Source organism: Pogoniulus pusillus, chromosome 40 (assembly GCF_015220805.1).
Source record: "Pogoniulus pusillus isolate bPogPus1 chromosome 40, bPogPus1.pri, whole genome shotgun sequence".
Classification (NCBI taxonomy): Eukaryota; Metazoa; Chordata; class Aves; order Piciformes; family Lybiidae; genus Pogoniulus; species Pogoniulus pusillus.
Genome location: NC_087303.1, coordinates 2,604,787 through 2,624,813, shown reverse-complemented (window position 1 = coordinate 2,624,813; position 20,027 = coordinate 2,604,787). Strand labels below are relative to the sequence as shown.

Here is a 20,027-nt window from a genome sequence, read left to right as displayed (position 1 = left end):
GGATGCTGAGGGAGAGGAAGCTCTGCTCCATCTGAGCTGCAGGACCTGTGCCAGCTTTGCTAGGCTGCCACCAAAGCCAGGGCTGCAGGAGGATGGAGGCAGGGGGAAGGCTTCAGGTTGGCATCTCTGGAAGCATTTTGGATTGGGACTTTAGAGGAGGAGCAGCTGAGGGAGCTGGAAGTGTTCAGCCTGGAGAAGAGGAGGCTGAGGAGAGGCCTCCCTGCTCTTTACAGCTCCCTGAGAGGAGGCTGCAGTGAGCTGGGGTTGGGCTCTTCTCCTTAGGATCAAGTGATGGGAGAGGAAATGGCCTCAAACTGTGCCAGGGGAGGGTCAGGTTGGAGAGGAGGAAAACATTTCTTTGCTGCAAGAGTGGTCAGGGATTGGCACAGGCTGCCCAGGGGAGGTGATGGAGCCCCCATGGCCCTCAGGGCCACCGTGTGCTGGGTTGATGGAGGCCTCCTCCAACCCAATCTCCTCCTGTGGTGTGGGGGTCACCCTCTGTTTGTTTTTCAGGTTACTGAGAGGCCACTGCCAGGCAGAGGAACTATCTGAGGCATGTCCCTGCCTCTGAGAGCAGCCAGCTCACAGCTTCCCAGCTTGCAGGCAGCAGACATTTAACGAGGGCCAATTTGTGGAGCTTATCTGGCAGCTGAAGGAAACGGTTTGATAAGAGCAGCATTAGCCCTGAGTCTCAGGAGCTGCCCTGGGAGCCTGCAGCAGGCAGCTCAGGGCCCAAACCTCAGCAAGCCACTCACAGAGAGCTCAGAAACCATCCCCTGGGCAGCTCCCGGCAGAGCAACCCCCCTGGGGCTGGCTGCAGACAGAGAGCAGGGGACAAGAGCAGGAGAAGGGGAGAGGAGCTGGGGACAAGAGCTGAGGAAAGGGAGAGGAGCTGGTGATGGGGACAGGAGGTAGGGAAAGGGACAAGGGCTGGGGACAAGAGCAGGGGAAAGAGACAGGAGCTGGGGAAGGGGCAGGAGCTGGAGACAAGAGCTGGGGACAAGAGCAGGGGATAGGAGCTGGGGACAAGAGCTGAGGAAGGGGACGAGAGCAGGGGAAAAGAGCTGGGGAAGGGGACAGGAGCTGGGGAAGGGGACAGGAGCTGGAGACAAGGGCTAGGGAAGGGGAAAAGAGCTGGGGAAAAGAGCAGGAGAAAGGAACAGGAGCTGGGGACAGGGACAGGAGCAGGGGACAAAAGCTGGAGAAGGAGACAGGAGCGGGGGACATAAGCTAGGGAAGGGGACAGGAGCTGGAGAAGAGGACAGGAGCTGGGGACAAGAGCTGGGGAAGGAGACAGGAGCTGGAGAAAAGGACAGGAGCTGGGGACAAGAGCTGGAGAAGAGGACAGGAGCTGGGGACAAGAGCAGGGGACAAGGGAAGGGACAGCAGCTGGGGACAGGGTCCAAGCCAGGCACTCAGGCCAGCCTGGGCAGTTGGAATGTTGGCTGAGGGAGGCTCTTTCCTAGGTAGGAGTGGGGGGAGGGAGGTGTGTGTGGACACAGCGTTGGGGGGGGGTCTTTGGGACACCGAAGGGGGAGGGAGTCGCTGGCAGGGACAATCTGTTAAGTGCAGACACTCAGCAGATAAGCAGGGCAGAGATAAGAGCTGTTAAGTGAAGCCCAGGATCCAGTGCTGATAAATAAAGGCCAGGAGGGCCTGGGGGGTGTCTATCAGCTTCATCTCTCCTCTCTCTCTCTGCTCAGCTTGTTCCACAGAGGACATCCAGTCCTGAAAAAGCTGCCACCACCAGGGCTGAAACCAGTCAGAACCAGTTCAGGAATTGGGGGGGGGGGGGGGGGGGGGGGTGTGGAAATGATAAATAAACCAACCCAAACCAAACCAAACTACAGCTCAGGAAGTAACTTTGACCTGCTGCTGGGCTTGAGGTAAACAAACTGCAGCTTCCAATTGCCACACTGAGCAAAGGCAGCAGCCCCACAGGGGTGTGACAATGTTGTGGGGACAACTAAACCTCTCCTCCTGCCTCCTCCCTGCCTGCTGCAGCTGCAGGAGCTGAGATTCAGCAGCAGCGATGCTCAAAGTCAACCTCTTGGCTCTGCCCCAGCAGCCAGGTGGGTAAGAGGAGGAAGGGTCTGCACATCCTCCCCTCCCCACCTCCTTCCTGCTCCTCCTTCCCTGGCAGACACAACCAACAGCTCTGTCCGAGGCCAAGGGGAGCAGGAGAGCAAATGTGTGGGCAGATGTTCAACTTCCATGGGCCACAGATCTGCTCAGAGCCACCAGAGAGAGCCCTGCCCACGGTGCTGGTGACAGCTTGGGGACAGCCCCAGCAGAGTGGGGTTGCAGGAAATGAGCTGTTCAAAAGGTTCCTCAGCCAGCAGGAGCTGCTTGGGAAGAACAAACAAAGCCTTGGCCCAGCACTTCTGAAGCAATCAACATTGAGGACACTGATTGCAAAAGCAGAGCTTTGGAAGGGCAAAGGCTTCCTCTACGCTGTCAGGACTGGGTGAGGCAGTTAGTGCCATGGTCTAGGTTGGACTGGCCAGGGCTGGGTGCTAGGTTGGACTGGGTGAGCTCAGAGCTCTCTTCCAACCTGGTGGATTGGTTCTCTGATTCCCCAGCCCCAGCTCACGTTCAGTTCGATGATCCACAGCAGGGAGATGAAGAGCAGGTCGAAGGTGACAAAGAGGCAGAAGGTCCTCCTCACATCTGAGATGGCCTTCCTCTTCTCTGGGGAGAGGAAGTAAGGGGAGAAGGCCTGGCTCTGGGAGAGGGAGGTGCTGATGGAGGCTATGGCTGGGAGGCTTCGTTCCAGCTCCGTGGGTTTGCTCATCCTCAGCCCGAGGGACTTGGGGACCTACGTCAGGAGGGGCAACATCTGCTGAGGCAGCACCAAGTCACCTGTGGGGAGACACAAAAGGGACCCTCAGGTCTCTGGGGACTTCTCTCCTCACCTCTGCAGGCAAATATTCCTATTGGCAGTGCAGGTGGAGACAGTTCCTGAAAGGAAAAGGTTCAAAGTGGCTTTTGGGCTGCCCAAGAGCCTCCTTCTTGGACCTGAAGATACCTTCGAGGTTCACTCCAGGGCTGCCTCATCTCAGCCCAGCAGGGGAGCCAAAAAGGGGACCAAAAGCAAAGGGATAAACCCCCCAAAACAACAAAAAATATAGAGGAGGAACCTCCCCCTCAAAAAAGGGATTCAAAAGGGGAGACACCCCCAAAAAAAAGGGCAAGACCCCCCTAAAAGGATCCCCCCAATAAAAGGATGCCCCCAATAAAAGGATCCCCCCAATAAAAGGACACCCCCCCAAAAAAGAGACCCAAAAATAAAAGAGGTCCCCAAATAAAAAGGGGACCCCCAAATAAAAAGGTTCCCCAAAAAAGGGGGACCCCAAAAAGGGGACCCCAAAAAAAAGGGGACCCCAAAATAAAAAGGGGATCTAATAAAAAGGGGACCCCAAATAAAAAGGATCCAAAACAAAGGGACCCAAAATAAAGGGGATGCAAAAAATGAGGATCCAAAAATAAAGGAGACCCCAAATAAAGGGGACCCCAAACAAAAAGGGGACCCCAAAATAAAAAGGGGACCCCAAAATAAAATGGGGACTCCAAAATAAAAAGGGGACTCAAAAAGGAGACCCCAAATAAAAAGGGGACCAAATAAAAAAGGGGGTCCCCCAAAAAAAGGGGACCTAAATTGAAAGAGGACACCAAAAAAAGGGGGGCCCTAATAAAAAAGGGGACCCAAATTAAAAGAGGACCCAATAAAAAAGGGGGGGACCCAAAAAAAGGAGGGGACCCAAATAAAAACAGGGACTCAAAACAAGGGACCCCCAAAACAAAGGGGGACCCAGACTACAATAGGGATCCAGACTAAAGAGGGGACCCAGACTAAAGAGGGGGGACCCAGACTGAAAAGGGGGGACCCAGACTAAAAAGGGGGGACCCAGACTGAAAAGGGGGAACCCAGACTAAAATGGGGACCCAGACTAAAAAGGGGGGACCCAGACTAAAGCGGGGGGACCCAGACTAAAAAGGGGGGACCCAGACTAAAGAGGGGACCCAGACTAAAGAGGGGGGACCCAGACTAAAATGGGGACCCAGACTAAAAAGGGGACCCAGACTGAAAAGGGGGGACCCAGACTACAATAGGAACCCAGACTAAAAAGGGGACCCAGACTAAAAAGGGGACCCAGACTAAAGAGGGGGGACCCAGACTAAAAAGGGGACCCAGACTAAAAAGGGGGGACCCAGACTAAAAAAGGGGGACCCAGACTAAAAAGGGGACCCAGACTAAAGAGGGGACCCAGACTAAAAAGGGGGGACCCAGACTAAAAAAGGGAGACCCAGACTGAAAAGGGGACCCAGACTAAAGAGGGGGGACCCAGACTACAATAGGAACCCAGACTAAAAAGAGGACCCAGATTAAAGAGGGGGGACCCAGACTAAAGAGGGGACCCAGACTAAAATGGGGACCCAGACTAAAAAGGGGACCCAGATTAAAGAGGGGGGACCCAGACTAAAGAGGGGGGACCCAGACTACAATAGGGACCCAGACTAAAAAGGGGGCACCCAGACTTAGAAGGGGGGACCCAGACTAAAATGGGGACCCAGACTGAAATGGGGGAACCCAAACTAAAAAGGGGGACCCAGCCCCCTCCCCCCAGGCCCCTGCAGCCTGCTCTGCAGGGAAAGGCTCCCAGCTGGCAGAGGCAAAGCTCCGAGGCTCAGCCCCCCCCCAGCCCCCAGGCTTCCCTGCCCAGCCCCGGCAGGCTGGCAGCAGGGCAAAGCGCTGTTGGGGCTGTCCTGGCTGGCAGCGGTGGGCACAGGGCCCTGGTGGCAGCGAGGTGCTGAGGTCTGGAGGCTGTTTCCAGGCAGCTGCTGCCAACCATTGTATGGAAATGTTTCCTCTTCGTCAGCAAGGCACAAGGAGGCCACTAGGAGAGTGGCCTGGCCAGGGAGGCACAGGCTGGAGACAAACAAGGGCAGATGATGCCAAGAACAGGGCAGGGCAGGGATCTGCCAGTCCCCAGCTCTGTCACCCACGGGAAAGGCAGAGCCACGAAACTCCTCCTCTGTAGAACACTTCTGGCTCAAGGATGTTTGGGCACCACAAAAGCCCTCCTGGATCTTCCCCACAGCCATGGAATGGGTTGGGAAAGGTCTTTGAGATGATGGAGCCCAACCAGCAGCCCAATGCCCACCCACGGGCACCAAACCATGCTCTGTGCCCTCCAAGGTCCAAGCTGGTGGAGAGACACTGGCACAGGCTGCCCAGGGAAGGCTGTGGATGTGCCCTGCCTGAAGGTGATCCAAGCCAGGCTGGATGAGGCCTTGAGCAAGCAGGGCTGGTGGGAAGTGCCCTTGCCCATGGCACTGGGTTGGCACTGGATGGTCTTGAAGGTCCTTTCCAACCTGAAGTGTTCTGCTGTGAGGGTGGCAGAGCCCTGGAGGAGGCTGCCCAGACAGGTTGTGGAGTCAGTGCAGAGCTTCCAACCAGCCCCTGGGCACTGTGCTGCTGGGCATGGTGGGTGCCCTGCTGGGGCAGGGGGGGTTGGACTGGCTGAGCTCCAGAGGTCACTTCCAGCCCACCCTGGGCACTGTGCTGCTGGGCATGGTGGGTGCCCTGCTGGGGCAGGGGGGGTTGGACTGGCTGAGCTCCAGAGGTCACTTCCAGCCCACCCTGGGCACTGTGCTGCTGGGCATGGTGGGTGCCCTGCTGGGGCAGGGGGGGGTTGGACTGGCTGAGCTCCAGAGGTCACTTCCAGCCCACCCTGGGCACTGTGCTGCTGGGCATGGTGGGTGCCCTGTTGGGGCAGGGGGGGTTGGACTGGCTGAGCTCCAGAGGTCACTTCCAGCCCACCCTGGGCACTGTGCTGCTGGGCATGGTGGGTGCCCTGCTGGGGCAGGGGGGGTTGGACTGGCTGAGCTCCAGAGGTCACTTCCAGCCCACCCTGGGCACTGTGCTGCTGGGCATGGTGGGTGCCCTGCTGGGGCAGGGGGGGGTTGGACTGGCTGAGCTCCAGAGGTCACTTCCAGCCCACCCTGGGCACTGTGCTGCTGGGCATGGTGGGTGCCCTGCTGGGGCAGGGGGGGGTCGGACTGGCTGAGCTCCAGAGGTCACTTCCAGCCTCACAATTCCAGGGATCTTAAGTGAGGTTTGGTTGCCTGCAGCACATTCATGGATTCATGGAATGGGTTGGGTTGGAAGGGACCTTCCAACTCACCCAGTGCCAATCCTCCCCCTGCCATGGGCAGGGACACCTCCTGCCAAGCCACCCAACCTGGCCTTGAACACCTCCAGGGAAGGGGCAGCCACAGCCTCCCTGGGCAACCTGTGCCAGTCTCTGCCCACCTCACACTGCCAGCGACTGGGAGGCTGCAGCCAGTTTGAGGGGACCAAACAGCCCCAGGCTGTGCCCAGACCTGCGGGGAAGGGACAAAGGCAGGGGGGCACACGAAGGCAGGGGGGGGCACACAACGTCAGGGGGGCACACGAAGGCAGGAGGGCACATGCAGGCAGGAGGGCACATAAAGCCAGGAGGGGCACACGAAGTCGGGGGGGGGACACACGAAGCTGGGGGGAACACAAAGCCAGAAGGGGGCACACAGAGCCAAGGGGGGGAGTCACACGAAGCCAGGAGGTGGCACATGGAGCCGGGGGGGGGGGGGGGGCACATGGAGCCAGAGGGGCACACGAAGCTGGGGGAACGCAAAGCCGGGAGGGGGCACATGGAGCCAAGGGGGACACATGGAGCCAGAGTGGCACACGAAGCTGAAGTGGCACATAAAGCCAGGGGGGGGCTCACACGAAGCCGGGAGGGGCACACACACAGCCGGGAGGGGCACACGAAGCGGGGGGGTCACACACACAGCCGGGAGGGGCACACACACAGCCGGGAGGGGCACACACGGAGCCGGGGGGGGCACACACGGAGCCGAGGGGGCACACACGAAGGCGGAGGGGGGCACACACGGAGCCGGGGGGGCACACACGGAGCCGGGGGGGCACACATGAAGGCGGGGGGGGCACACACGGAGCCGGGGGGGCATACACGAAGGCAGGGGGGGCACACACGGAGCCGGGGGGGCACACATGGAGCCGGGAGGGGCACACACGGAGCCGGGGGGGCATACACGAAGCCAGGAGGGGCACACACGGAGCCGGGAGGGGGCACATACGAAGCCGGGGGGTGCACACACGAAGCCGGGGGGGGGGGCACACACGAAGCCAGGGTTGCTGCTGGGCACCCCCAGCCCGCAGAGCAGGGCACGCAGCCTGATTTGGACCACGCAGAGCTGCCTGCATCCCAAGCTCCTGCATCCCAACCCCTTGGCGGGGAGGGGGGGAGGGGGGGGGGGGGGGGGGGGGGGGAAGCATCACAGCCGGAAAGGGAACCGAATCGGACTTCCAGCCAAGTCCTCCCCCCCCCCAGCCCAAGGCTCTCCGGGAGGCAGCGGCGGGGCCGGAGCTGGAGCCCTGTCAGATCGGATCAGCCTCTGCAGCTCCCTGCCAGGGTCCGGCTCCAACTCAGCAAAGTTGCAGCCATCTGCGGAGCCCTAAATAAAAGATGGAGCTGGTGCGGGGCTGCCACCCCCCCCACCCCCACCCCACCCCCGGCGGGCAGCGGGCACCGCCTGCCTGCCTGCCTGCGACACCGCTTTGCACTTAGCCACCCAACCCTCCCCCCCCCCAACCCCCTCTGCTTTCGCAGCGCTTTAAAATCACCCTGAGAGCCTCGGCGGCTCCGCTCCTCCCCTGCCCGGGCAGTGCCAGGGGTGCTGTGTGGGAATGGGGATGTGGTAGGGCATGGGGATAGGGATGGGGAAGTTCTTCTTCCCCTCTGCTCTGCCCTGCTTGAGGCCACATCTGGGGTACTGGGACCAGTTCTGGGCTGCCCAGGTCGAGAGGGGCAGGGACTTGCTGGAGAGGGCACAGCAAAGGGCTGCAGAGATGCTGAGGGCACCTGGAGCAGCTCTGTGAGGAGGAGAGGCTGAGTTGGGGCTGTGGAGCCTAAAGAAGAGCAGCCTGAGGGGGGCTGAGCAGTGCTGAGCAATCCTTCAAGGGTGGGTGGCAGCAGGATGGGGCCAGGCTGCTGTCAGTGGTGCCCAGTGCCAGGACAAGGGGCAATGGGCACAGAGTGGAACATGAGGAGGAGCTTCTGGAACTGAAGGGTGCTGAGCCCTGGAGCAGGCTGCCCAGAGAGGTGCTGGAGTCTCCATCTCTGGAGAGCTTCCAGCCCCACCTGGCTGTGCTCCTGAGTGCCCTCCTCTAGGTGCCCCTACCCTGGCAGGGGACTTGGCCTGGCTGTGCTCCAGAGGGTCCCTTCCAACCATGCCATGCTGGGATGCCCCTTGCCAGGGCCTGCTCCCTGAGGCAGGAGAAGGCTGTGGGCAGGGAGCAGAGGCTGGCTCTGAGCTGGCTCTGGGTGCCAGATGAATTATTGAGCTCTCAGCATTATTCATTCAGAACCTCCCCAGCTCCCCCCCCCACGCGTGGGGCCCTGCTGGCATCGCAGCTCTGGCAGCCACCAACACCACCACAGCCTGGGCAAGGGTGAGTGGCACTCACTGCCCAAGGGGACATCCCAGGGGGACACTTACACAGCCCAAAGGGTCACCTGCAACTGTAGGGGTTCAGAAAGGACCCCTGGAGCTCACCCAGTCCAACCCCCCCTGCTCCAGCAGGGCACCCACAGCAGCTTGCCCAGCAGCACAGTGCCCGGGGGGGGTAGGGGGGGGAGGGTTGGCAGCTCTGCACACAAGGAGACTCCACAGCCTCTCTGGGCAGCCTGCTCCAGGCCTCCAGCACCCTCACACCAAACAACTTTCTCCTCCTGCTCAAGTGGAACCTCCTGGGCATCAGTCTGTGCCCATTGCCCCCTGTCCTGGCACTGGGCACCACTGAGCAGAGTCTTGCCCCATCCTCTTGCCCCCCACCCTTTATGTCTTGCTGAGCATTGCTCAGATGCCCTCTGGGGCTGCTCTTCTGCAGGCTCTCAGCCTTTGCTCCAGTCCCTTCATCATCCTCACAGCCTCCAGCAGTTCCCTGTCCCTCTTCAGCTGGGGAGGGAGCCCAGGAGCAGGCACAGTGCTCCAGATATGGCCACAGCAGGGCAGGGCAGGGCAGGGCAGGGCAGAAGTGCAGCTCTGGTTAAAGAGTAAAAAGAGATCCTGAGCCTGTGAGGAGAGCTTTGGGATGGCTTCAGTGGGAGATCTCCCAGGGGAGGGAGGGGAGAGGTGACAAGAGAGGTGATGCCACCCCCGGCAGCGAGCTCAGGGACCCCAAAGGGATGCAGCCATGGATGCTCCAGACGTGGCCACAGGGCAGTGAGCTCAGGGACCCCAAAGGAATGCAGCCATGGATGCTCCAGACGTGGCCACAGGGCAGTGAGCTCAGGGACCCCAAAGGGATGCAGCCATGGATGCTCCAGACGTGGCCACAGGGCAGTGAGCTCAGGGACCCCAAAGGAATGCAGCCATGGATGCTCCAGACGTGGCCACAGCAGGGCAGGGCAGGAGTGGAGCCCTGGTTAAGAAGCAAAAGGACATCCTGAGCCTGTGAGGAGAGCTTTGGGGTGGCTTCAGTGGGAGATCTCCCAGGTGAGGGAGGGGAGAGGTGACAAGAGAGGTGATGCCACCCCCGGCAGCGAGCTCAGGGACCCCAAAGGGATGCAGCCATGGAGCAGCCAACACCAAACCCTGACCCCTTCCACTCCCAGCGCTGCTCCCCGCGGCCAGACACCAACAATCCAGCACCGAAACCCAGCCCCAAGGACCTGTGCTCCACTGTCACCTCCTCCAGCTCGCAGGCTCCCAGCGCAGAGGCTCTCATCAGCGCTCATTAGCATGCTAATGACCTCGCTCCCAGCAGGCAGCAGCCTCCCTCTCTCCTGACATCCTTCTCCTTCTCCCCCCACCCCCCACCTCGCCCCCGACTTCCCATTAAGGAGTCGTCTTCTCCTCCCACACGCAGGCTGGGACAGCTCATCCTCCTGCCACCTCTCCCGAGAGCTGCAGCTGGCACCCAGCACTGCACCACGGAAGGAGGGCGTGAGTGGGGACCTGTCCTCCGTGGGGGGACACCCACCAGCGCCAGCAGATGTGGCACCAGCCAGGGCAGGGATGAGGAAATCACAGAATCAACTCCAGGCTGGAAGAGAGCTCCAGGATCATCCAGGCCAACCTAGCACCCAGCCCTGCCCAACCAACCACACCATGGCACTCAGTGCCCCAGCCAGCCTTGGCCTCAACACCTCCAGCCATGGGCACTGCACCACCTCCCTGGGCAGCCCATTCCAGTGCCAATCACTCTCTCTGCCAACAGCTTCCTCCTCACATCCAGCCTGAGCCTGCCCTGCCACAGCTTCAGCCTGGGGCCCCTTCTTCTGTTGCTGCCTGCCTGGCAGCAGAGCCCAACCCCAGCTGGCTACAGCCTCCCTGCAGGCAGCTGCAGGCAGCAATCAGCTCTGCCCTGAGCCTCCTCTGCTGCAGGCTGCACCCCCCCAGCTCCCTCAGCCTCTCCTCACAGGGCTCTGCTCCAGGCCCCTCCCCAGCCTTGCTGCCCTGCTCTGGGCACCTGCCAGCACCTCAGCAGCTCTCTGCAATGGAGGAGCCCAGAGCTGGACACAGCACTGCAGGGGTGGCCTGAGCAGTGCTGAGCACAGGGGCACAAGAACCTCCCTGCCTGTGCCCCCCAGCAGCACCCTCAGGTCCCCCCCAGCAGCACCCTGCATGCCCCTCCCCCCATCCCACACCCCCTCCTCATCACCATCACACTCATTTCCACAAGGCTTAGCTGGCACCGTGGTTGCCCATCCCCCCAGCTGGCGCCAGCTGAGACCTGATGCCCACCTGAAGCAACCTGCTCCCTTTCGAGGTGCCCTCAGTAGGTGCCAACGCAGGGAGGCAGCAAGGGGCACAGACTGGCATGGACACCTGGGAGGGCTCCTGTCCTGCAGGAGCTGCTGCAGGACCCTGTCTGGTGCCCCTGTGCCATATCTGGTGCCCCTGTGCCATATCTGGTGCCCCTGTAGCACGTCTGGTACCGCTGTGCCACATCTGGTGCCCCTGTGCTACGTCTGGTGCCCCTGTGCCACGTCTGGTGCCCCTGTGCCACGTCTGGTGCCCCTGTGCCATATCTGGTGCCCCTGTGCCGCATTTGGTGTCCCTGTGCCACGTCTGGTGCCCCTGTACCACGTCTGGTGCCCCTGTGCCACGTCTGGTGCCCCTGTGCCGCATTTGGTGCCCCTGTGCCACGTCTCACCTGGTCCCACACCAGCTCTGGTGGGCTCCACGGCACGGAGCAGGAGGGTAAAACGCTCAGGACCAGGGAGGCTTCTCCTCACCCTCAGCACGGGCAGAGGAAGGGCACCGAGGGCCAGCAGCGGGCAGCGACGGGCACCAACCCGCCCCCGCCGCGGGCACGGAGCCTCAGCCTGCCGCTCGCACCGGGCAGGGCGGGGACCAGGCTGGGGGGGGGCTCTGCAGAGACCCCAGACCCATCGGGACTGTGCCCGGTGCCTGCTTCACTCCTGCGACCGAACCGGGCACAGCTTCTCCCGACCCGCGGGCACCGTCCGGCGGCCCCGGTGAGCCCCCGCCCGCGGGGGGCGGCTGGGGCAGGACGCGGCCGGGCTCCGCTGCCGCCTCTGCCGCCGAGCTCCGGGCCCGGTGCCCGGGCAGAGCCAGCGGCCCGGTCCCCGCCGGTGAGCCCCGGGGTGGGGGGGGACGGAGAGCTCCAACAGGATCCCCGCCCGCCCGCCCGCGGGGGAGCAGCACCGCGGGGCGTTCGCGGCTCCCTGGGGCCACAGCCTCCGGCCCTGCCGGTAACCGGCCCTGCCGGGACTGACACCGGGCTCCCTGGGGCCACAGCCGCCGGCCAGCCGGTAACCGGCCCTGCCGGGACTGACACCGGGCTCCCTGGGGCCACAGCCTCCAGCCAGCCGGTAACCGGCCCTGCCGGGACTGACACCGGGCTCCTTGGGGCCACAGCCTCCGGCCAGCCGGTAACCAGCCCTGCCGGGACTGACACCGGGCCCCGGGAGAAGGCATTCCCGGGACTCCACATCAGCCCCCGGTAACTGTGCACGGAGCCCATAACCCGCTCGGGACAGTCCCCCCCCAGCGGCCGCGTTCCCGATCCCGGGGGCGGCACCGAGGTCCCGTCGGTCCTGCGCCCTCCCGGACTCCGCTGCCCGCCCACGGCCCGCAGCCGCCCCCGACCCCCACTGCCCCGCCCGGGGCCCTCCCGCGGTACCTGCTCCGCCCGGGGCCGGTCGCTGCCGGAAGCACACCCCCGGTACCGACACTCTGACCCCGGAAGGGAAAGCCCAGAGCGGACTGCGCCGGCGCCAACCATCGCCGGGCACGGGGGGAAGGGGCGGGGCAAGGGGGTGGGAGAGACCATTAACCACTGTGGGGGGTCAGTGGGGCTGGGAGAGACCATTAACAACTATGGGGGTGGTCAGTGGGGCTGGGAGAGACCATTAACAACTATGGGGGGGGCAGTGGGGCTGGGAGGGACCATTAACAACTATGGGGGTGGTCAGTGGAGCTGGGAGGGACCATTAACAACTATGGGGGTGGTCAGTGGGGCTGGGAGGGATCATAACAACTATGGGGGGGGTCAGTGGGGCTGGGAGGGACCATTAACAACTATGGGGGGGGTCAGTGGGGCTGGGAGGGATCATAACAACTATGGGGGGGGGGGTCAGTGGGGCTGGGAGGGATCATAACAACTATGGGGGGGATCAGTGGGGCTGGGAGGGACCATTAACAACTATGGGGGGGGTCAGTGGGGCTGGGAGGGATCATAACAACTATGGGGGGCAGTGGGGCTGGGAGGGACCATTAACAACTATGGGGGGGATCAGTGGGGCTGGGAGGGATCATAACAACATGGGGGGGATCAGTGGGGCTGGGAGGGACCATTAACAACTATGGGGGGGGTCAGTGGGGCTGGGAGGGATCATAACAACTATGGGGGGGATCAGTGGGGCTGGGAGGGACCATTAACAACTATGGGGGGGGTCAGTGGGGCTGGGAGGGATCATAACAACTATGGGGGGCAGTGGGGCTGGGAGGGACCATTAACAACTATGGGGGGGATCAGTGGGGCTGGGAGGGACCATTAAGCACCACAGGGGGAGTCAGTGGGGCTGGGGGGGACCATTAACAACTATGGGGGGGGTCAGTGGGGCTGGGAGGGACCATTAAGCACCATAGGAGGGGGCAGTGGGACTGAAGGGACCATTAAGCACCATAGGAGGGGGCAGTGGGGCTGGGAGGGACCATTAAGCACCACAGGAGGGGGCAGTGGGGCTGAAGGGACCATTAACGGCTATAGGGGGGGCAGTGGGGCTGGGAAGGACCATTATCTACCGGGGGGGGGGGGTTATCAGTGGGGCTGGGGGGCCCCATGGCAGGGGGGCTCTCTGGTGGCACCTGGGTCTGACCCCATGGCCTGTTTTCCCCAAACCTAGGGGACTCCCCCTCCATCCCCTGCCCCACACCCACAGAAGGTCACCCCCCCCCAACAATGGGGCTCAGACCCCCGAGCCCCCTCCCCATGGCCGCAGTCGTCCCCCCCCCAGACATCCTCCAGCCTCTCTGTACAGCCGTTTATTGCGGGGGGGGGGGCTCTGCTCTAACTGGGGGCGTGGGGGCAGGAGCCAAGGTGGGGGTCCCAGATCCCACCAGCACCCCGGGGGTCCCAACCCTGGCTCCTGCCCTATGGGCACCCCTGGCACCAAAGCATGGCGAGGGCAGCTGCGGCCGTGAGAGGGGCCCGGCACAGCGTGGCACAGCATGGCACAGCCTGGCACAGCGTGGCACAGCATGGCACAGCCTGGCACAGCATGGCACAGCGCGGCACACGAAGCGCAGGCAGGGCAGGCAGCGGGCGAGGGGGGCAGCTGGGGTGAGGAAGGGGCACAGGCGAAGCTGTCGCAGCCGAGGGGCGGCCGGTGCCCGGTGCCTGGTGCCAGCTAACTGGTGCCCAGCGGGAAGGTGGGCGAGTGGCGCTCGGTGCCGATGGGGCGGGAGGGCACCTCCGCGAAGCCGACGTGTCTCCGCTCTGGGGACGGAAAGGTGGCATGGGGCACGCTGGCAGCAGAGCCACCGGGGGTGGAGAGGAGAGGGGGGGCATCCCCCACGTACCCCCGGTGCCATCGTCCTCCTGCTCCCGTCCTGCCTCCTCCTGCTCCTCCTCCTCTTCCTCCTCCTCCTCCAGTCCCTCGGGATCCTCGGGGATCTCGGACACCATCAGCGACTTCAGGTCCTCTCCGCGCTCGTCGATGCCGCCGGCGAAGGACACCTTCTGCCCGCCTACGGGCAGCGAGGGCGGCGCCCCCCGGGGGTGAACCAGCTACAAGGCTGGTGGCCCCCAGGGACCTCCAGGCTACAAGGTTGGGGGTCCCGAGGGACCCCCAATCTGCAAGGCTGGTGGCCCCCCGGGGGTAAAGCAGCTACAAAGTTGGTGGCTCCCAGGGACCCCCAAGATACAAGATTGGTGGCCCCTGGTGACCCCCCCAAGATACAAGGTTGGTGGCCGCCAGGGACCCCAAAGCTACAAGGTTGGTGGCCCCCGGGGACCTCCAAACTTGGAAGCTGGTGGCCCCAGGGGACCTTCACACACCAAAGTGTCCCTGCTGCAGCGTGGGTGGGACAGGACCCCAGGCTCAGCCACCCACCCAGCACCCCTGGGCGAGGGGGCTGCAGTGGGTGGGTGGCTGGGTGGGTGGGCAGCTCTGTGCCCCCCACTGTCCCTGTCTGCTTGTGGTCCCCATCCTGGGTACCTACCCCACGTCCCTGGGCCAGGGCTGATGCTCCCTCCCTGCTGCAGCGGGCAGGTGGGCAGCTGTGTGCCCTTGCTGTCCCCATCCCCTTGCCATCCTCGTCCCCTTGCCACCTCTGTGCCCTCGGTGTCCCCTCCCTGTCCCCATCCCATCCTCGTCCCCTTGCCACCTCTGTGCCCTCGGTGTCCCCTCCCTGTCCCCATCCCACAGGATTACAGAATGGTAGGGACTGGAAAGGACCTCTGGAGATCACTGAGTTCAAGCCACTCCCCACCCTTGTCCCCTCCCTGTCCCCATGTCCTCACCATCCCTGTCCCCTCCCTGTCCTCGTGCCCTCACCATCCCTGTTCCCTCCCCGTCCCCATCCCACAGGATTACGGAACTGTAAGGGCTGGAAAGGACCTCTGGAGATCATCGAGTCCAAGCCACTCATCACCCCTGTCCCCTCCCTGTCCTCATGCCCTCACCCTCCCTGTCCCCTCTGTCCTCAAGCCTTTGCCATCCCTGTCCTCTCCCTGTCCCCATCCCTCTCCCCTCCCTGTCCCCATGCCCTTGCCATCCCTGTCCCTTCCCTGTCGCCATCCCCCTCACCATCCCTGTCCCCTCCCTGTCGCCATGCCCTCACCCTCCCTGTCCCCATGCCCTCACCCTCCCTGTCCCCTCTGTCCTCAAGCCTTTGCCATCCCTGTCCTCTCCCTGTCCCCATCCCTCTCCCCTCCCTGCCCCCATTCCCTCACCATCCCTATCCCCTCCCTGTCGCCATGCCCTCACCGTCCCTGTCCCCTCCCTGTCCCCATCTCCTCACCATCCCTACCCCCATGCCCTCACCATCCCTCTCCCTTCCCTGTCGCCATCCCCCTCACCATCCCTGTCCCCTCCCTGTCGCCATGCCCTCACCGTCCCTGTCCCCTCCCTGCCCCCATGCCCTCACCGTCCCTGTCCCCTCTCCATCCCATTACCTTTCCTCTTGTGTGCCTTGAGGCCAGCAGGGAAGTAGCTCCTCTCGGCTCTGGCCTGGCTCCCTGGGGTTTCTCAGTGGGGCAGCGATGAGCCAGGGGCAGAAGATGGCACGCGTGGCACCGGGGCACCGCCGGAGCCGGCAGCTGCCACGTCAGCCAAGCGGCCGGGGGTCCGGCTGGCGTCAGCGTGGCCCCGGTAGGGGACGGTGACGCTGCCCGGTGCAGGGATGCGGTGGCCCCCCGTGAGCCTTGCTCAGCCCAGGACAAGTTGGCAGCGGGTTCAAGCAGCATGGCCAGCAGCCAGCCTGTGCCACTCACCCATGCCGGGCACCAACCCTGTCCCCAGGGGCTGCGGGGGACAGCGGCACCCATCTGTGCACCGCTGGGCTCCGGCAGCGCCATCCTCACACCCCCACAAGCTCTGACAGCTTTGTCCCCACGTCCCCCGGGCTGCAGCAGCCTTGTCCTCATGTCCCCGGCCCCATGTCCCCACATCCCCCGGGGCTGCAGCCTTCGCGTCCCCACGCCCCCCTTGAGCAATGCCACCCCCACGCCACGTCCTCCTCGCCCGGCTGTGGCAACCCTGCCCTCGTTCCCCCCCTCACCAGACTCGAGGGCACTGTCGGGGTCACAGCCGCGGGCCAGTTCGCTGTCCCCATCGTCAGCCTCCCCGTCGGAGCTGTCGCCCCCGGACATGCCACTCTCCAGGTGGGACTGGACGATGCGCTGCACCGCTGCGGGAGGAGGGGGCACCAGCACCTCGCTTTGGGTACTGGGAGCACTGGGAGCCCCCCAGCCCACGGTGTCGTCCAGCACACCGGGAGAGGCGTGAGGGTGCAGTGTCCCCCAGTGTCCCCAGCCCCCCCTCCCCATCCCCCGTGCCTCAGTTTCCCCCTGCAGACCTTTGAGCGAGGGCGGGGTGTAGGCACACGGGTTGGTCCTCTTTGGTTTGAGCAGGCAGCCCTCGCCGGAGCGCTGCGGGGAGGGGAGGGACACACACAGTGTTGGGGACAGGGTCCTGGTGTCCCCCCCGCACCAGGGGTCACTGTGGCCCCGAGGGAGCCGGCTACACCGTGGGGATGGGGGGGGTGGGGTGGGGGGAGTGGTCCACGATGGAGATCTTGGGGTGAGGATGCTGTGATAGGGTCCTGCAGTGGGGACCCAAGGCTGGCACCACCCCCACCACCCCCACCCCGGGGCAAGGAGCCTGCCGTGGGAGGTCTGACACTGGGGGTACCACGATGGAGACCCTGCCATAGGGATCCAGCATTGGGGACACTATGGTGGGGACCTGACCATGGGGATCCAGTGCTGGGGACACCACGATGGGGGCCTTGCCATGGGGGTCTGGCACTGGGGACACTGATGGGGACCCACCCACGGGGATCCAGTGCTGGGGACACCACGATGGGGGCCTTGCCATGGGGATCTGGCACTGGGGACACTGATGGGGACCCAACCACGGGGATCCAGTGCTGGAGGCACCATGATGGGGGCCTTGCCATGGGGGTCTGGCACTGGGGATGCTATGATGGGGGGACCTTGCCATGGAGCCCTGGCATTGGGGACCCCGTGGTGGTGTCCCCGTGCTGGTCACGAGGTGGTTTGTGCCACAGCCAAGCCCCACAGCCTGGCTTTGCTCCGTGTCCCTGCGTCCTGTGCCGGGCAGGGAGCTGATAAGCACCAGGGACAGGCTGGGACGGGGCTGCGGGCACCTGGGCTGGGCCCCATAACCTCCTGGTGCCCAGGGAGCTGTGGGGCAGGGGAGTGGAGCTGCCCTGGGGGTCCCTGTACCAACTCACCTGGTAGGGCAGGTTCTCATCCTCTGGGTTGGCAGCACCAGGAAGAGAGGAGTGAGAGGGACACGAGCTGGTGGCACCCAACGGACCCAGGCAGGTACCTGCCCACCTCCAGATCCCTGCTCCAGGGGGCTACACTGCCCACCAGGGACCTGCCACCACCTCCTGTCCCATCACCATGTCCTGTCCCTGCCACTCTATCCCCTGTGTGACACCCTCTGCCAACACATCCCCTTCCTGAGCTCATACCTTGGCATCCCACACCCTGCCACCGTGCCCCCTCCTTGCCACCATGCCCCATCCCACCCAGTCCCATCGTGGACATCCCATATGCGCAGGACACTCTGTCTCCTCCCTGCCACCATGTCCCCTCCCTGCCACCATGTCCCCTCCCTGCCACCATGTCCCCTCCCTGCCACCATGCCCCCTCCTTGCCACCATGTCCCATCCCAGCCATCCCCTCCCGTAGATGCCAACGCATCCCATCCACCTCACCAGGTCCCATTGCCACCTCCACGTTCCCTCTCTGCCACCCCACCTTATCAGTGACACCGTGTCCCTTCCATGCCATCATCCCCCAGCCCTGGAGGGGACATCCTCTGCCCCCACATCCACTCCAGCCCCGTGTCCCACGTCCCCCACTTGGCTCACCTGGGGAGGAGTGTTCGGAGAGCTGGAAGAGCATGGCAGGTGTGGGCCTCCGCCGCCGGATCTGGGGCACAGTGGGGGGTCAGCAGTTGGGGACACCCCTGTCCCCTGCCCCACGCCCCATACACGTGTGGAGAGGGTACCCAGGGCCACCAGCAGGATGCAGGTGCCAGGGACACCCGGCACTGCCCGGGTGAGGGTCCCCACTGAGCCAGCATCGCCGAAGGGTGCAGTGCCCCACAGAGGGACCATGGCCCCATCCCGGGGTCCCCACAATGTCCCTGCTGCCCCCTGGCCACATCGCAGCCCCAGCTCCTGCCCAGCCCCTCCGTGGGGACTCTGGGTCCAGAGTGTGTTGGAGATGTCCCTTCAGGCTGGGGAAGGTAGTCTAGGGGGTGGCAGCACTGCCCCACAACATGCCCTGTCCCCTTTGTCCCATCCCTTCCCTCCTGTCCCATTCCTGTCCTCATCCTGCCCACTCTGCCCCGTCCCTGTCCTTGTCCCTGCTCTGTCCCCCTGCACAACTCTCCCTCTGTGGGACCCTGTCCCGTCCCGTGCCCAGCATCCAGTCCTGTCCCCTTTGTCCCTCTCATCCCTTGTCCTCTCTGTCCCCTCCTACCCACCTCGTCTTCCTCCCCCCCATCCCATCTCATCCCTCCTGTCCCCTCTGTCCCTTCCTGTCCCCTCCAATCCCCCTTATCCCTCTCTCCCTCTCCCATCCTGTCTTTTCTGTCCCCTCCAACCCCCCCTTCTCCCATCCCTCCTCTTCCTTCTGTCCCTCCTGTCCCACGTTGCCATCTCCCTTGTCCCACTCTCCCGATCCCTCCTATCCCCTCTGTCCCCTCCTATCCTCCTTGTCCCGTCCCTCCCCGTCCCTTCTGTCCCCTCCGATCCTCCTTGTCCCGTCCCTCCCCGTCCCTTCTGTCCCCTCCGATCCTCCTTGTCCCGTCCCACCCCGTCCCTTCTGTCCCCTCCGATCCTCCTTGTCCCGTCCTTCCCAGTCCCATCCTGTCCCACTCTGTCCCTTGAGGTTCTCCTGTCCCACTCCATCCCTCTGGCTCTCACTGGAGGCAGGGGGGTCCCACATCGTCCTGAGGTCACCGGCAGCGCGCTCGGCTCGCCTCGGGGCGACCTGGGATCCCACCCCCCCACACACACACTTCGGTACGACCCTGTCCCCCTAATGTCCCCTCTCACCATCTCCACGGCGCGGGGGTCCAGTTGGCTGGGGGGTGCTGGCACCGAGAACTGAATCTTCTTACGGTCCTTGGGGTCCATGGTCTCGACCGAGCGTTACCGAGGGGGGAGGAGGGGGGAAGGGGGAAGCTACCGGAGATGTTGCGGTGGAAGGAGGTAGGGGGGTGTGTGTGGGGGTCCGGTTCCTATGCCACCGTTGCCACCGGTTAACACCCGAGGGCTCGGTACGACGAGAACTGAGAGCGGCGGGGAGGTGGAGAAGGCAAGAGCCGGTGAGGAGGAGGAGGAGGAGGAGGAGGAAGGAGAGGGAGGGAGGACACGTCTCCTACCAGGCGCTGAATTATTCATCCCACCCCCCCCCAACAACAATTTCCACCCCCCCGCACCCCAAACCCGGGTAGTGTTGTGGGGAGGGAGGGTTGAGCCCTTGGGGACCCCCTGAGGTGGTGGCGGTGGGGGACTGGCACACCCCCCTTAACCCATTCCGTGCCACCGCGGAGGAGAGGGGGGAACGTCCCCTGGCTGGCATGGGACAGAGGTGGCAACAAGTGCTCGTCCTCTCCCCATCGTGAGTGTGCCCCCCCCACCCCCCTTCCCCGTGCCTCACTTTCCCCAGCGGAGCTGCGGGTTGAGGTGGGCAGGGGGTGGGCACGGCTGCTCTCACC

The 20,027-nt window shown here is 63.8% G+C and overlaps 2 protein-coding genes across 6 annotated transcripts in view; both read right to left on the bottom strand.

Annotated features, from left to right (window-relative positions):
* Window positions 1-12,304, bottom strand: part of STARD3 (StAR related lipid transfer domain containing 3) — a 30,151-nt gene extending 17,847 nt beyond the window's left edge. For 2 of the 4 annotated variants that reach the window (XM_064174493.1, XM_064174496.1), the window contains exons 1-2: window positions 12,221-12,304; window positions 2,594-2,862 (exon numbers count right to left, since the gene is read on the bottom strand). In XM_064174493.1, the coding sequence (XP_064030563.1) occupies window positions 2,594-2,794 (201 nt within the window). In that variant the 5' untranslated portion in view covers window positions 2,795-2,862; window positions 12,221-12,304. Of the gene's footprint in view, window positions 1-2,593; window positions 2,863-9,740; window positions 9,830-12,220 lie in introns of those variants that run through there. The other 2 variants (XM_064174494.1, XM_064174495.1) reach the window with 2 other exon arrangements.
* Window positions 12,305-13,569: 1,265 nt separating this feature from the next.
* PPP1R1B (protein phosphatase 1 regulatory inhibitor subunit 1B) lies at window positions 13,570-19,680 on the bottom strand. Of its 2 annotated transcripts, none has more exons than XM_064174135.1 (8): window positions 19,363-19,680; window positions 18,169-18,229; window positions 17,521-17,543; window positions 16,621-16,693; window positions 16,324-16,452; window positions 15,719-15,790; window positions 14,122-14,289; window positions 13,570-14,038 (listed from the first exon to the last, which is right to left on the bottom strand). In XM_064174135.1, exons 1-8 carry the CDS (start codon window positions 19,441-19,443, stop codon window positions 13,950-13,952), a joined length of 696 nt encoding a protein of 231 aa, XP_064030205.1. In that variant the 5' UTR covers window positions 19,444-19,680; the 3' UTR covers window positions 13,570-13,949. The 2 variants fall into 2 exon arrangements, with proteins under 2 accessions (XP_064030205.1, XP_064030206.1); XM_064174136.1 differs by having other exon boundaries at window positions 15,719-15,781; window positions 19,363-19,677.
* Between the last annotated feature and the right edge of the window lie 347 nt (window positions 19,681-20,027).